Source organism: Athene cunicularia, assembly GCF_003259725.1.
Source record: "Athene cunicularia isolate RWA chromosome 12 unlocalized genomic scaffold, athCun1 chr12_part1, whole genome shotgun sequence".
Taxonomy (NCBI): Eukaryota; Metazoa; Chordata; class Aves; order Strigiformes; family Strigidae; genus Athene; species Athene cunicularia.
In genome coordinates, this window is record NW_020799116.1 from 2,993,159 (window position 1) to 3,007,193 (window position 14,035).

Sequence of the window (14,035 nt, forward strand, 5' to 3'; positions counted from 1 at the left end):
CGGCGGGCCGCTTCCTCCCGCCGGTCACCTGCTGTGCCTGAGGTGAGACCGGTGCTGCTGCCCGGGCCTGTGCGTGGCTACGGGGGGCAGTAGCGGTTCTGCCGGGCGGGTCTGCAGGGTGCCGGGAGCGTAGTCTCGTAGCTCTGCGTCCGGTGAAAGGGCCCCGTCCGGCAGGGAAGGGGTCGGTCACGTGGAGAAAACTGACTTTTCACCCCTCTCAAGGGTGAGAAGTAGAGCTGTGAGTGTGTGGAGGCGTATCGGAAATTCCGGTTTTACATTTTGGCTGTGACAAAAGAGGCTGCTGCAAAATAAGATATGACCCGTGAAAGTCAGGCTTACCCGCCACCAGTGTCCAGTGCGTGTAGCAGCTGGGGTGTAAACCATTGAAAAGAGTTTTTATGTCACTGACTGCAGGCAGAGGAAACTTGTCTTCTTACAAGAAGAAGCAAGAGAGGGGCAAAGCATGTTATATCAGATGAAGCTTTGATGACTTTAGGTCCTGTTAGCTCAGGCTAAGATTACTTTGCAGTTTGTTGCAATTGTTTACTTAGAAATTCTTCTAAAAATCACAACTTTCTTTCTCTTTTTGATATACTGCCTCAGTAGCCTGAATATTTTGTAAAACTTCATGTAGTAGTGCAGTTAAAGAGGGAAATCTTGCAATCTAGAGAGGACAAATATGAGCTGAGGTTTTAGTACATGGCCTGCAACATAGAGTCAGTGTTGTAAGGGTAAGATGCATGAGTGATGCTGGAAGGAAAAAACTTACTTCATTTCCACGGTTTTGTGGTTTTGATCCACTATATTATTGTGCATATAAAACAACTGACAAGGTTTTCACAATGCTGCTTGCTGTTATTGCTGTTTGTTAGAAATACTTAACAGGGAATTAACCTGTAGCATTCAGATTCAGTAGCCAGCTAAAAGTGGATCAAAATGGAAGAATCCTTTCCTGTGGAGATGCCTGTATTTGCACATATACGATGTCATTAGACACCTAAAATTAACATGGAAAGCTGTTTTAAAACAGTTAAAAAAAACTGTCAAAGTTTTGATATCAAGCTTTCTCAATAATCTATGTTTTTATAATGTATTATTCAAAATCTGATATAGTCAGATTTCATATAAAACCTTATTTGGAAGTTTTCCTGTTTACAATTTTTAGAGAAATGCGCTCAGTAGAAGATTAACATCTTATTTACAAATCAGTAAACAACAAACTGTAACTAGCAGTCTGCTTTTGCAGTATAAACAAGAATTTTAAGCTCATTTTTAAATGCAGCCCTAGCTGTGTGTTCACTACCTGATATATTTCTGATCTTGTGGCTATTCCTTATGTTTTACTTTTGTAGGCAGTCTCATGAGAATACTTGTTGTGTTCAGTTCAGCACTCCCGTGTTTTCTCTCTGTCCTTTATATTTTTGTCTTTGCATTCTTTAACACTGTGTATCCGTGGATTATAAGATAAAGGGAATTATCAAGACCCACTTCTTATCAAGATTTTTTTTCCTTCTCTTGTCTTTTTTCCTTTTCTATTCTTTTGCAGAACTGTTAGTACCTGTGTCATGGCACACCATACTAAAGTCTGAAAGCACAAAGCAAAATTTCATATGGCAATCACTTCTGTGCTGAAGCATTAAATTACTCTACTCTGAGGCTACTCCTGCTGGTACTGGATCTGCATATAATCACTGTTCATGCAGAGAGTGAATTAACAATGAGGCAGCATGGTGGGAGTACTTACAACAGAAAAGCAGGAATCTGTGGCAGAACTGCCCTTTGTTGAAAATTGTGGAAAATTCTCTAGGTAAGTAATGCTTAAGACTAGTGATGGTTTAGCCATTCTTGAATTTAATTGGTTTTGGTACATGTGTAGTTTTAAGAGGTATTAATGAGCCATACTTCAATAACTTTTTCTTCTTCATCCTTGTCGCTCTTTTATTCAGTGATTAAATTCAAGACGCGGGGCCAATGAAATATAAGTCAAGTGTGTCGTCGGTGTCCTGTGGCCTGCAGTATCCCCATTTGTGGATAAAGTGGAGTCCAAAAATGAATTTATACATAGTGCGGACTTACTGCTCATCAGCACCGAGGAGGCCTGAAGCCAAGTCTGCGATAGAAATGGCCATGAGCCGTCTTAATCGGCTGACAGAAGCTGGGACTGTTATGGGAAAAAACTCCCTTCAGAAGATGTCTGCAACATGCAAGAGTTGGTGGGACAGATATGAAGAGTTTGTTGGAATTAATGAAGTTCGAGAGGCTCAGGGAAAAGTGACAGAGGTAAACATGGAGATAATGTGGAAATTTAAGAACTATGAGTTAAGCTACACGAAGTATAAACACTGGCTGTGAGGCAAAGAAGATCTCCTGAGGAGAATCATGTCCTGTCTTCTGCTTTGTCTGTGGAGATACTGCAAATGTGTTCTAGTCTATGCATGTTAGTGAATACAGCTTATCCCTTAAATTAAAACGGAGCATGGTTTGTTTTGTTGGGATTTTTTTCCCAAAAAAGTTCATACAATTAGTGATTTAGATCTGTCTGGTAATAAGTTTCTAAAATAAATACCCTTTCTTCTTAGGCTGAAAATGTCTTTATGATAGCTCGAGGGATAGTACGAGAGGCTCGTGAAAACGTGGAAGCCCAGCAGATCAAACTGAAGGAAATTCGGGACCGCTTGGACAGGGTCTCTCGGGATGACACCCAGTATTTAGAACTGGCTACTCTGGAACACAGGTTGCTGCAGGTAATTTGTTGGTACTTGAGCACTGGCAAATACGATGAAAAGTTGTGTGCTTTGCTTCTGTCACTAGGGACTGTTTTTGTAGATGCAGTTCAGTTCTGAAGTACAGTGATCTGAGTTAATTTCTTATTTTTTAGTCAATTATTATCGATGGTTTGATCTGCTGTGCAAATGATATATGTTAATGCTAAAACAGGATAGTAAATTTGGACAAGAAAACTGAAGATAGTGAGCCTAGAAAATGTATTGTTGTAGTGGTGACTTGTGAGTAGTCAAGAAAAAGCTGGGATTCAATAATTAACCTTCCATATGATGAGAGAAGCTTCTTTCTGGTTGTTAATCTGTGAAAATACTCTCAACTGCCTTCTGTACAGCTACAAAACCCAGGCAACTCGTTAAAGCTTTTGTCAGAGAGCATCAAGAAGGCGGCTGCTCTATGAGGGAGGGCAAGCAGGAAGATGAGGTTGGCCACGGCGCAGGCTGGGGCAGTATCCTCACCACCATGGCACGGTCCTACAGCACCTCAGCGGGATGAGCCAAGCAGGGCTGGTGACAAGAACATGTTATTAAACAGTCCATCAATCAGAGATAAAGGCAAGGTGTCAGCCCACGTCAGTCCAGGAAATCCAGATGAAACTGCAGCAACAGTAGAGAATAGGCCTGGAAGCAGGTACACCTATGGCAAAGCTCAGGGAAGGAATGGGTGCCAATGCCTGAGCTTAAACTGAGCCCCGGGATCAGTGGGTGCAACATCAGAAGAGAATAGAGAACTCTAGTTGTCTAAATAAGGGATCAGGTGTGGATGAGACTTAAAGAAGAATAGGGCTCTGCAGGACTGTAAAGAAAGGTAGAACTCAAGTCCCCACTGTCTTTAAGGTGTTGGTACCACCTCACAAAAGAAATAAAGGCTTAGAAGAAAGAGAATAATTCTGGGAGACACAGGGAGAAAGGGAAGGACATTTTTCTGTGAGCAGGATAAGAAAGAGAATGCGGAGGAATAAGAAGCATGTATGTTCATGAGATGAACGTATCCAAGACACCCTGTCCAGTCCTTTTTTCAGTTCTTGCTGAAGGGATTTAGAACTGAAAGGGAGAAGTGTGGTAAAGGTAGTGTTTGGAGAAGTAAGCTGGGCTGAAAAAGCGTGCATTATAGGGAAAGAATGACCTTGCCCACTTGCAGCCCTTTTCTGTCATCAGCATGTGACGGATTCTTGTGTAGGGGATATTCAGCTGTAATTCCTGATGACCTTTTCCACTGCTCAGTTTTGATTTAAAATAGTGTCTCATTGACTTAAGTAGGATTAATAAAGAAAATCCCACATTAAAAGGAAAATTTCTGAAACAGAACTACTGGATGTTCTTCATTTCCATTCCTTCATCTGCACTGGGGGTTTGTTTTGGGGTTTTTCTTGCATAGCCTTCACATATACCTTCTTCAAATCACTGTATTTCTTGCAGGAAGAGAAGAGGTACCGAGCTGCATATTTAAATGCAGAAGAATCTGAGAGAGAAAAATTCTCTCTCTTTTCTGCAGCTGTAAGGGAAAGCCATGAGAAAGAACGAACAAGAGCTGAAAAAACGAAGAACTGGTCTATTATTGGTTCTATACTGGGAGCCATCATAGGTGTTCTTGGTTCCACCTATGTTAATCGAGTAAGGCTGCAAGAATTGAAAGTCTTGGTGCTTGAAGCACAGAAGGGGCCAATAAATTTGCAAGAAGCTATCAAAGAACAGGCCTCCAGCCATCACTTACAGCAGAAGGATCTCAGTGACGTCATAGCAGAGCTGAAAAATGTGCTGCAAACCAGGATATCACAGGAAATAAAAGAAGGTGCTTTGTTAACCAGAGAAGACAGGAATGACTCCATAAAACTTGATTCTCTTTTAATTCCTTTAAATGAACAGCTAAACTACACTAAACAAGTCAGTTCATGTCTAGGGAGTTTACAACAGCAGTTTAACAGTCTCCAGGAAAGTATAGCACAAATGATTTCTGAGATGCAGAGCATTAAACTGGCGGTCCACATGAGACCTACTGAACGAGTGACCCCAAGGGCTTCAGTGGAGGGTAAGGGCCAGGCTTCTGCCGTGAGAGATGTGATTTTAGAATTGTGTGATACCGAGCGGAGACTCGAAACTCAAATCAAGAGAAATTCTCTTTACAGCACTGCGTTGACATGTGCTATGTTTGCAATTACGGTGCCAGTACTCTATATTATACTTAAAGGGAACTGATCTCTAATTAATTGCCACAATTTACTAGATTAATAAAACTTGCGCTCTAAGTACTTAGAGTACAAGTCCAAATAAAGTTGTGTTAACATTTCTCGTTACGCTTTCTCCTGTATATTTGGAAAACTTGTAAAGAGTTGGTCCATCTACTGCTGCAGGCTCTGTGTTTAACAGTCTGTTGTGTGTTATGGTTTTTAACTCCGAGCAAAGGGAAGTCCACAGTTTCATCCGTTGGTTTCTTTCACTGTTTCACTCTTACTGTCTAGTCTCCTATATCATGCCAATCAGTGACTTTCACTCTGGAGTTATATTTGTGATTTTCTGTTCAAATGATTCTTTCAGTATATCATTGATCTAAGTGCTTTGTGTGTAATCCTGTATAATTTTCCTCCTGATTGCTTTATAGTTCTTCAGTTTGTCCATACACAAAACATTAGGAGTCATTTTACTAAACAGGTAGAAGTATTTTCCCTGAAGTTTATGGTTGGTTTGTTGTTTTGTTTGGGTTTTTTTTTTGTCTCTTCTAGATACAAGGGCGTGACTTGCAGTGTGACAGACAGCAGGGCCATGTAAATAAGGAGGGTTGAAGTTACCACGATACACTGTAGCTGTGCAGCCAGATGATGTGTTTAAAACACGTTTAAGTTACATATGCTAACTTTTACTTAGGGCACTTTAACACAAAGTATCCAAAGCATTTCTGGAGTGTCATCTATGTGTTACTGACAGCTCCATGTCCTTAAAAGCTTGAAGGCTGGGAGAGAGAAAAAGGGCTCAAATACAAAAATATCTTAAGTATGATGATGTTTATTCTGCCAATACAAGCCAATTATCTGTTCTCTACAGACTCCATAACCCATCAGTCGCTAGGCATTTTCTGGATTTAGTAATCATCTATGGAGCAATCACTTTCTTATCCTTACTAGTATCTCATGGGAACTTTCTGTGGGTTTTATTCTTTTTTCAGTTTTGTCCTATCTGGAAATTGAAATGCTACTCTACAGCAGGTGCTTTTAAGCTGGTATGTTAATAGTAATAGCGTTACGCAAAGTATTTCAAAATACTATCTGGAAAAAAATGAAAGGTCCGGCTACTTGGTTTTCCTGGGAGGATGAAGAATGGCTGATTGAGAGAAAAATGCTTGTCTGAAGAGCTAAGCATCAGTATCTGTGTGTGGCCTCACAGAAAGTTGTTGGTATCGCTGTGATAAGAAATAGTTTTCTCGCTGAGGTGGTAATGGATAAGCAAATCAGATGTCGAACTCCTGCTCTACAAGAACTTCTGTGGAGCCTTTGCAAACAAATCACTTCATGCTGTAACACCTTTGTGAAAGCATTTCAGAATGACTTAAGTTGTTTTTAGTATACAGTCTGCTATGGCTTTATTTTTTTTTTTTAATAAGCTCTTTCTAGTTTCTTCTGCCCGGTAACCATATTAAAAGAGTTTCAGGGTTTGACTATAAGCTCCCAAGACTGAGACCTTTGGGACAGGGACATTTGCTGTATGAGGCACCAACTTCATTAGGTGCTATTATAACAAGACCAAATAAACAATGTTAGGAAACATCTGTGATGATTCACTACCTATAAGAGAGATGAAGTATGCAAAAGATGGTTTGGGGAAGGACCACTGCTGATTTATATGCTGATTGTCTGGAGTGTAAAATGAATAACAAGCATTTGTCAGGGAAGGTGTATCTGATGGCTTGAGAACTGAGATAAAAATTTCCATACACTTAGCTACATCAAGAAGTGTACATACAGATCAATACAATTTTTCAAATTGATAATATTTCATTTTCTCATTTCACAAATATTTTTACAAGTTATACTTCTTGGAGGAGCTTGATGAAAATCAGACAAGTGTGTAATTAAAGGGAAAGGCATAATATGATGGTTCTGTCTGTAATTTGCCAGCACTAGTCAGAGAATTTTGTTCTCTTTTGTTGTTGGTTTTTTTTTAATTCAGTTTAACGATGTAGAGTTAGGTCCCCCCCTCGTTATAGAAATGACTGAATTTTAGATACTCAGCACCACGGAAAAGCTGAATTATATATATATGTGTGTGGTTTTTAAATGCTGAATGTTAGGCAGCTAAACTTGAAAGTCAAGGCAGCATCAGAAAGGAGTGCGTCTGCAACTATACTTGTATATAATAAATCAGAGAATACGCATCCAAGGGTTGTTTATTGCTCTGAAGAGATCTGCTTTTCACCCATTTAAAGAAGGTATGATAGGTGGCTTTAACATTACATAGTTACGGGAAGAAAATGTCAGTCAATGAGAACAGTAGCAAATAAATCTGTGATAAATGATTGTTTGAAATACACAGCCTGAAATTTGAGAAGAGCTGGAAGGTGCGATGTGTATCGAGATGAAAATAATTGGATCTCATCCTTCGTAGGGAGTTTGGAAGTTTCAGGAACAGATTCTGTGTGCAGCGTTGTGCAGCTGGCAGAACTCATTGTTACAAGTGATTACTGTGGTTCTCTTATGTCTGCGCTTCCTTGCTAAATCCTTGTATGTGAAGTGACAGCAGAATCATTTCAATTAGGGAAAAAAACCTTGTAATTAACTGTGTCTAATAATTAGGCTGGCAGATTTGTATATTCCCTCAATCCTGGATTAATCATCCCTCCATTGTGGCAATGATCTAAACGTGTAGTTTGAATTCTGCGCCTTATGTATACCCCAAAGCCAGAAGGTGTGGCTGCAACAGTAACAGCTGTACCTGAGCTAGCTGAAGGCAATATCCAGGAAAATACATAATCTGTTCAGTATTTTATGCTAAACCTTTGTCATGGTAACGAAGCAGCAGCAAATAGACAAGTTAGAACAAATCAGCACAGCTGTGTAGAGGTGTGGGCGCTCACGTTACTTCAGGTCCATTTGCACTACCAGCAGTGATTTACACAATGCACAGTGACATCTCAGTGCATGTTTCCTGATGATTCAGCTATGGCTAAATGAATAGTTTGTTGCCTGTGCTGTTCTGGGATGTTTTATTTAAAACAAAACAAAAGTTTTCTGTTGCATACCTGTGGATTTTTAACAAAGTTTGTAAGAGATAGTTAAGTTTCATTTTTGAGGTGAGGTCTCTCAGCAGAAGCTTTCCTCAACAAGCAAGTTTGCTTCCAAAGGCATTTAGAGACTTAAATTCTTGCTCTCTCTGTGAGCAGAATCCTCTCTGGGCAGGACAGCTTAGCCAGCCCTGTGTCCCAAGGGAGGGACAGTGATTGCAATAGCTTGTACAAGTCTAGTGAGGCCAGGACTGACCTATGCATTTTGTATAGGTCAGAGAAAGCCAGTGCTGATTCAGGTTAATTCCACTGTCAATCAAGACACAGAAGATCAATTAAAGAGAGAATCTAGTAAGAGCAACAGGAAGCCCTTTGATAGACATTAACTGTAAAGAAATGGGTGGCAGTGGCCTGAGCTTGGCCCATGCTAAACTATTTTGAGTTCTTCCTGCTCTATGAGAAACCACTAGTAACTCAAAAGCAAACAGCCTGGTGGCTATGGAAATAACTTTTAATGAGGTCACTGCAGACTTCTGACAGTAGGTGCATTCTGAAGAGAAAAGTTGCCATTTCTTCCACTCATGAAAGGAATAGCACATGTTGCTTATGAATACAGGACAAAAGCAATTATATATAGTGTCACAATCAGGAAATATTTATTTATTTGTTAACACTGGAGTTTTGAATGTTCCAACATTCTAAAATCCTGGTTGGAAGTTGCAGGTGCTCCTGTTGATTTCATTGTAACTTTGTTCGGAAAAAACAGTTTCTTTCACAGAATACCTTGTAAAAACAAATGCTTCCCCCTTTATGAAGTTTAGGAGTGGTAGAAATGTCCTGTTTAGAAACAGGGTTGAGATTTGCAATAGGATTGAGGTTCATGAGCAAGGAAAAGGGAGACAATGCTGGGTTTGTCTGCAGTATATTTAGAACTGTATTTTATTGCCAGGTTTTTGCTAGCAAGTTATATTTGTGACCTTCCTCGTAAAGCACTGAGAAGTACGATTTCTGGTGTTTGACAGTTGGTGGACAATCTAAGAAGGTGTGTATTGAAATACAGCAAAAAATGGCTGGGTCACAATTTTTATTTTTAAGGAGAATTAAACCTTCGGTAATTATAGTTGTGGCAAGGTTTTGGAGTTTCCACCATGGGAAGTTTTTAGGAACAGTCTAGATAAATATCACTGGGTTTGATACAGATATGGACAGATCCTGTCCTGGGACAGGATGGATTCAGACAACAGTTTTCAAACTTTTTTGTTCTGACAACAGTTGGTTTTTTTGGTTGGGTTTTTTTTTTTTTTTTTTAATAAAGTGGGAGAGTCTATGGACAATTTGATGTCCTAGTCATCCTAGTGCAGGTTATTGTATAGTGCAGGTTATAGAAGAATGATAAAGTGTTGTGCTGAGAAAATAATAGCTCAGTTTACTATGAGCCACATGGTGTTAGGCACCAGGAGAGAGGGAAAGTGCACAGCTGCAATAAAGTATGACCCTAAAAGTATAGCCTTTTGTAATTATTTTTCAGAATCAAATTTGTGAGGTGACTTCTCAGGCAATTTTGAAATAGTATGCAGAGAGGTTTTTTAAAGGCTGTTTTTAATAGAACTTTGCACATTTCTGTTGTAAGCCTTCAAATGGCTGCAGCCTACACTGGGCTTTCTGTAAGTTTGCCTGACACCAGCTAGCCCATTAAAGATTATTCTATTTAAATTTTGATGTATCATACACTCTCAGGAACTTCCCTGTGCTTCAAGACTTGTTTTTAAAAAACAAACAAACAAACAACACATCATCTGTGTTGATTCAGTGAGCTGATCACCCAAGGCCTCTGTATTAGTTTGGTGCATGTAATCTACTTCATGAAATACATCTAATTCCTGCTCTTCATGGAGCTGGTTGTGACAATCTCTGTGGCTGGAGCCCTCACCTGTGAGGCTGGAAAACTTGTTCATGGTGACATTGGACACGCGTAATGCTTAGACCACAGAGCTTCAAGATAAAGGGATTGTCACAAGCTTCCCAAGCTTGTTTTGCTGTGTTCTGCAGAGAGAAAAGTAAACCTGTGCAATTAGATCTGTGCTGAGAGAGTCTCTTACTCTGCTGCCGCAGGTTCTGGGACACTGGGCGCTGTTCAGGCCACGTGGTCTGTGAGGCATGTTCAAAAGCAGATCCTCAGACATCCACAGACTGCTGCTAGCAGAACTGTAGGTGCCCAAATGAGGGTAATGAAGACTTTAATGCTGTTTCTAAATGTTCTGACAAACTGGAAACTTGAACAGTCAGATTTAAAGTAGAGTAGAGGTAGTCAACCTTCTGTTGGTCCCTGGATTCCTGCTCTAAATGCAGTTTATTCCTAGAAGCCATAGACAGTATTCAGTTATCCCTTGTGACTTTCTTAACACATCTCATCTACTGCATGAAGAGGAGGAAGAGTAAGAAGAAAATCAAAAGAAGCATAAGCAGCTGCTAGCCTTGTGATTATCATAATAGTTACGTAAGAAACTTAGCTAACCTGCTTAGAACCAGACATGAACAAGGGCTTTTATAGAGGAGGATCCTTTATGGATTTACATATGTTAAAAAAAGCTTCTGAACAAATGGAAAAACTGTTTAAATTTGTTCCTCAATATGTTTGTTTTGTGTGACGCTGTTTTCAGCTGCGTAATGCTTGAGAACTAGTTTTTTCTCTAATTTATTTTTAAGAACTGCAAAATATTTTTGTGTGGACCAGTCAAAACTCCTCCCTGAAGAGGAGATGTATAACCCCATGGTGATTTTTACAATGTCCTTGTCAGTCTGGAGGGCTGCAAGTACAGTAAGAGGGGTAGGAGGGGGACACTATAGCATCCTTCAGGTGCACAGAAGCTCTTCCTGCCCTGTTCCCAAGGCAGACCCTCTGCAGCCAGCTCCCTGCACCAGCCCTGCCGTGGGACAGAAGAAAAAGCTGTTCTTTTCCAATGTGCTCTTATGGGGCTTAAGTGAAGCCTGCAGATGTTTTTTACCAGACAGAAGGGGCTGCAGGTTGGGACTGGCTCTGGAGGAAAGGCACAAAGGGGATTAGTGTTTTGAGTCAGGAATGGGTTGGAGCAAAGAAAAATTGGGTGGTTTTTTTTTAATGCTCTTAGTCACCAAAACTGGATTTTGGTGGAAGCAATTTGAGTGCACTTAAAAAGTCTCTGATTAGTGAGATAGTCTGTTCAGTGAGCTCTAACCTGAAGAGCGATTCAGTGGGTAGGGTGTGGTAATAGGATGGGTTTGTCTGTGTGGGGAGAGGAGCAAGTAAGGGATCATCTCCTTGTGAGAGTCCTCATGGGCTCTGCCTACAGTGTGCCCCAAGGACTCCTCAGCATAGTGAAGCACCAAGGAGCAAAGGTCCAGAGAGGCAGCCAGCAGCTGCCTCTGAAAGAATCCTTCCTGTGGGGGACTCTGATTGTGCTGCCAGATCCTGGGGACTGTTTGGCATGTCTAAATTTTCAGATGTATTTTTTTCCTTCATAAAATAGTCAATTTTTGGGCTGGGGGTGGGAGTGTGAGAGGCTGATGGATTGTAACAAAGAAAGTAGATGTGCAATAACACTTCTGGACATAGGATTTGTACAAACTATACTCCTCTGAAATGTCAGAAATGCACGTGGGAGGGAAGCCTGATTCAGACTTTCAGAGCAGCTTTGTGTCTTGTGCGGAGCTCCGTCTAGCCAAAAAAGAAAAGTGATGGGCACCCCTGTCATACAGTGGATTCTGTAATTTGCACTACCCAGGCCAGTGCCTGTTTCCTCTTCCTCAGAGTCTGCTTTAACCTACAGCTACTGTATCGCTTCTACATGTCCTCAGATACATCCTTTTTCCACGTGGATTTTGTGGCTGGATGGTAAAGGCATAACTTCATCTTTTGTCTGGGATTTCCAAACATCTGGCAGTCAGCTCAGCAGGCAAATGGCCACTGGGCTGTGTAATTGTATTCAGTACATACAGTCAGTCATGTATAGCAAGTCAGTTGTTAGACTGACTGTACGACGGCACAACAGAATCCAGCACGTCTGGGGAACACAGAGGTTACAGTGTGAGTGAGAAAAATGGGAGCATTAATTCTGTCCCTCTGCAGAGCTGTTACTGACAGAACTTACCCCTAATTCAGAGAGAGGATTTTATGCAGTCAGTTCTCAGGGGCAAGAAGTGCCTCTTACACAGAGCACCAGCCTCTGCTCTTCTCGTGAACGGAGCTTCCAGTTTCACAGGAATAAAAGTCACTTAACCAGCAGTCAGTTTGTTAAACGTCACGTCATCCACCTGGACTTGTGCAAGGCATTTGATACTGTCCTGCACAACATCCTTGTCTCTACATTGGAGAGACGTAGATTTGACAGATGGACCACTCGGTAGATAAGGAATTGGCTGGATGGTCATACTCAGAGAGTTGCGGTCAACAGCTCCGTGCCCAAGTGGAGAGCAGTGACGAATGTAATTCCTCAGGGGTGGCTGTTGGGACTGGCGCTGTTTAACATCGTTGTTGGAGACACAGACAGTGGGATCGAGGCACCCTCAGCAAGTTCAGCGACACCACCGAGCTGTGTGGTGCCGTCACACGCTGGAGGGAAGGGATGTGCCATCCAGAGGGACCTGGAGAGCTGGGACTGTGTGAGCCTTATGGAGTGCAGCAAGGCCAAGGGCAAGGTCCTGCCCTTGGGCTGGGGCAATCCCAGGCATAAACACAGTCTGGGCGAGGAGTGGATGGAGAGCAGCCCCAAGGAGAAGGACTTGGGAGTATTAGTGGGTGGAAAACTGACTATGAGCCACCCGTGTGCTGGGCTGCACCCAGAGCAGGGTGGGCAGCAGGGCGAGGGGGGGATTCTCCCCCTCTGCTTCACTCTCAGGAGACCCCCCTGCAGGGCTGGGTCCAGCTCTGGGGGCACCAACAGCAGAAGGACACGGACCTGCTCAAGCGGGGCCAGAGAAGGTCACAACAATGCTCGGGGGGCTGGAGCATCCCCCTGTGAGGACAGGCTGAGAGAGTTGGGGGGTTCAGCTGGAGAAGAGAAGGCTCCGGGGAGACCTTAGAGCGGCCCCCCGGGGCTGAAAGGGGCTGCAGGAAAGGGGGGAGGGACTCCTGATCAGGGGTGAAGGGAGAGGACGAGGGGGAACGGTTTTAAACTGTAAGAGGGTAAATTTAGGTTAGATATAAGGAGGATATTCCTTACTGTGAGGGGGGTGAGGCCCTGGCACAGGTTGCCCAGAGCAGCTGTGGCTGCCCCCTCCCTGGCAGGGTTCAAGGCCAGGTTGGACGGGGCTTTGGGCAACCTGGGCTGGTGGAAGGTGGCCCTGCCCATGGCAGGGGGTTGGAACTGGATGATCTGTAAGGTCCCTTCCAGCTCAAACTGTTCTGTGATTCTGTGATATCACTTCAGGCACTTCTGCTTTATGATGCTTTTGTCTCCACGGACTTTTAGGGGGAATGGTTTGTTGCTGTTTTGTAACCAGAGGTAATTATGCTTTTGTCACATTCTTGAATCTTGCTGATGTCCTGGTTCCCACATACTCTGCAAATGGGAACTGTGCTGTATCTTAGCCACATTAGCCCGGTGCCGTCTGTGTGCAGGATGGTTCCTAAGTAAATAGAAACTGGTTTTGCTATCAGATTTTGCTCCCTGTGCACCGTCCGTACTGCATCACTCTCGGTTCCCACTCGCTCGTACCTCTTGGCTGAAGACAGCCAAGCACAATAAAGCAGAAGCAAAATTATGTTGCTGTGAAATACAGAGAGAAGAGAAATGCTGTGATTTCTTCCATAACATATAGTTTTAAGTCCAGCTCCCAACATAGCGGCTGCAAACACCTCTGGAGCAGCAGCCATGACTGGTTTTGGTGGGAACACCCAGAACATCCGCCACAGCCGGGTCCTTCTCGAGACCTTGCCCAGCAGCGGCTTCGGGGTGACTCGAGGAGGGCCGCGGCTCGTTGTCTCGGGGCGGCAGAAGCCCCTTCCCCGTCCGAGGCCGCTTCCAGCCGGGCCGGCCGAGCCCGGGCCCGGTGTTGGCGGGACGCT

At 42.7% G+C, this 14,035-nt stretch overlaps 1 protein-coding gene across 3 annotated transcripts in view; it reads left to right on the forward strand.

Annotated features, from left to right (window-relative positions):
* Positions 1-8,036, forward strand: part of CCDC51 (coiled-coil domain containing 51) — a 9,858-nt gene extending 1,822 nt beyond the window's left edge. Inside the window, exons 1-5 of one of the 3 annotated variants that reach the window (XM_026857388.1) lie at positions 1-42; positions 1,547-1,807; positions 1,947-2,280; positions 2,580-2,744; positions 4,200-8,036. In XM_026857388.1, coding sequence (XP_026713189.1) covers positions 1,972-2,280; positions 2,580-2,744; positions 4,200-4,976 — 1,251 coding nt within the window. In that variant the 5' untranslated portion in view covers positions 1-42; positions 1,547-1,807; positions 1,947-1,971 and the 3' untranslated portion in view covers positions 4,977-8,036. Of the gene's footprint in view, positions 224-1,546; positions 1,808-1,946; positions 2,281-2,579; positions 2,745-4,199 lie in introns of all 3 variants that reach the window. The other 2 variants (XM_026857389.1, XM_026857390.1) reach the window with 2 other exon arrangements.
* The last annotated feature ends 5,999 nt before the right edge of the window (positions 8,037-14,035 follow it).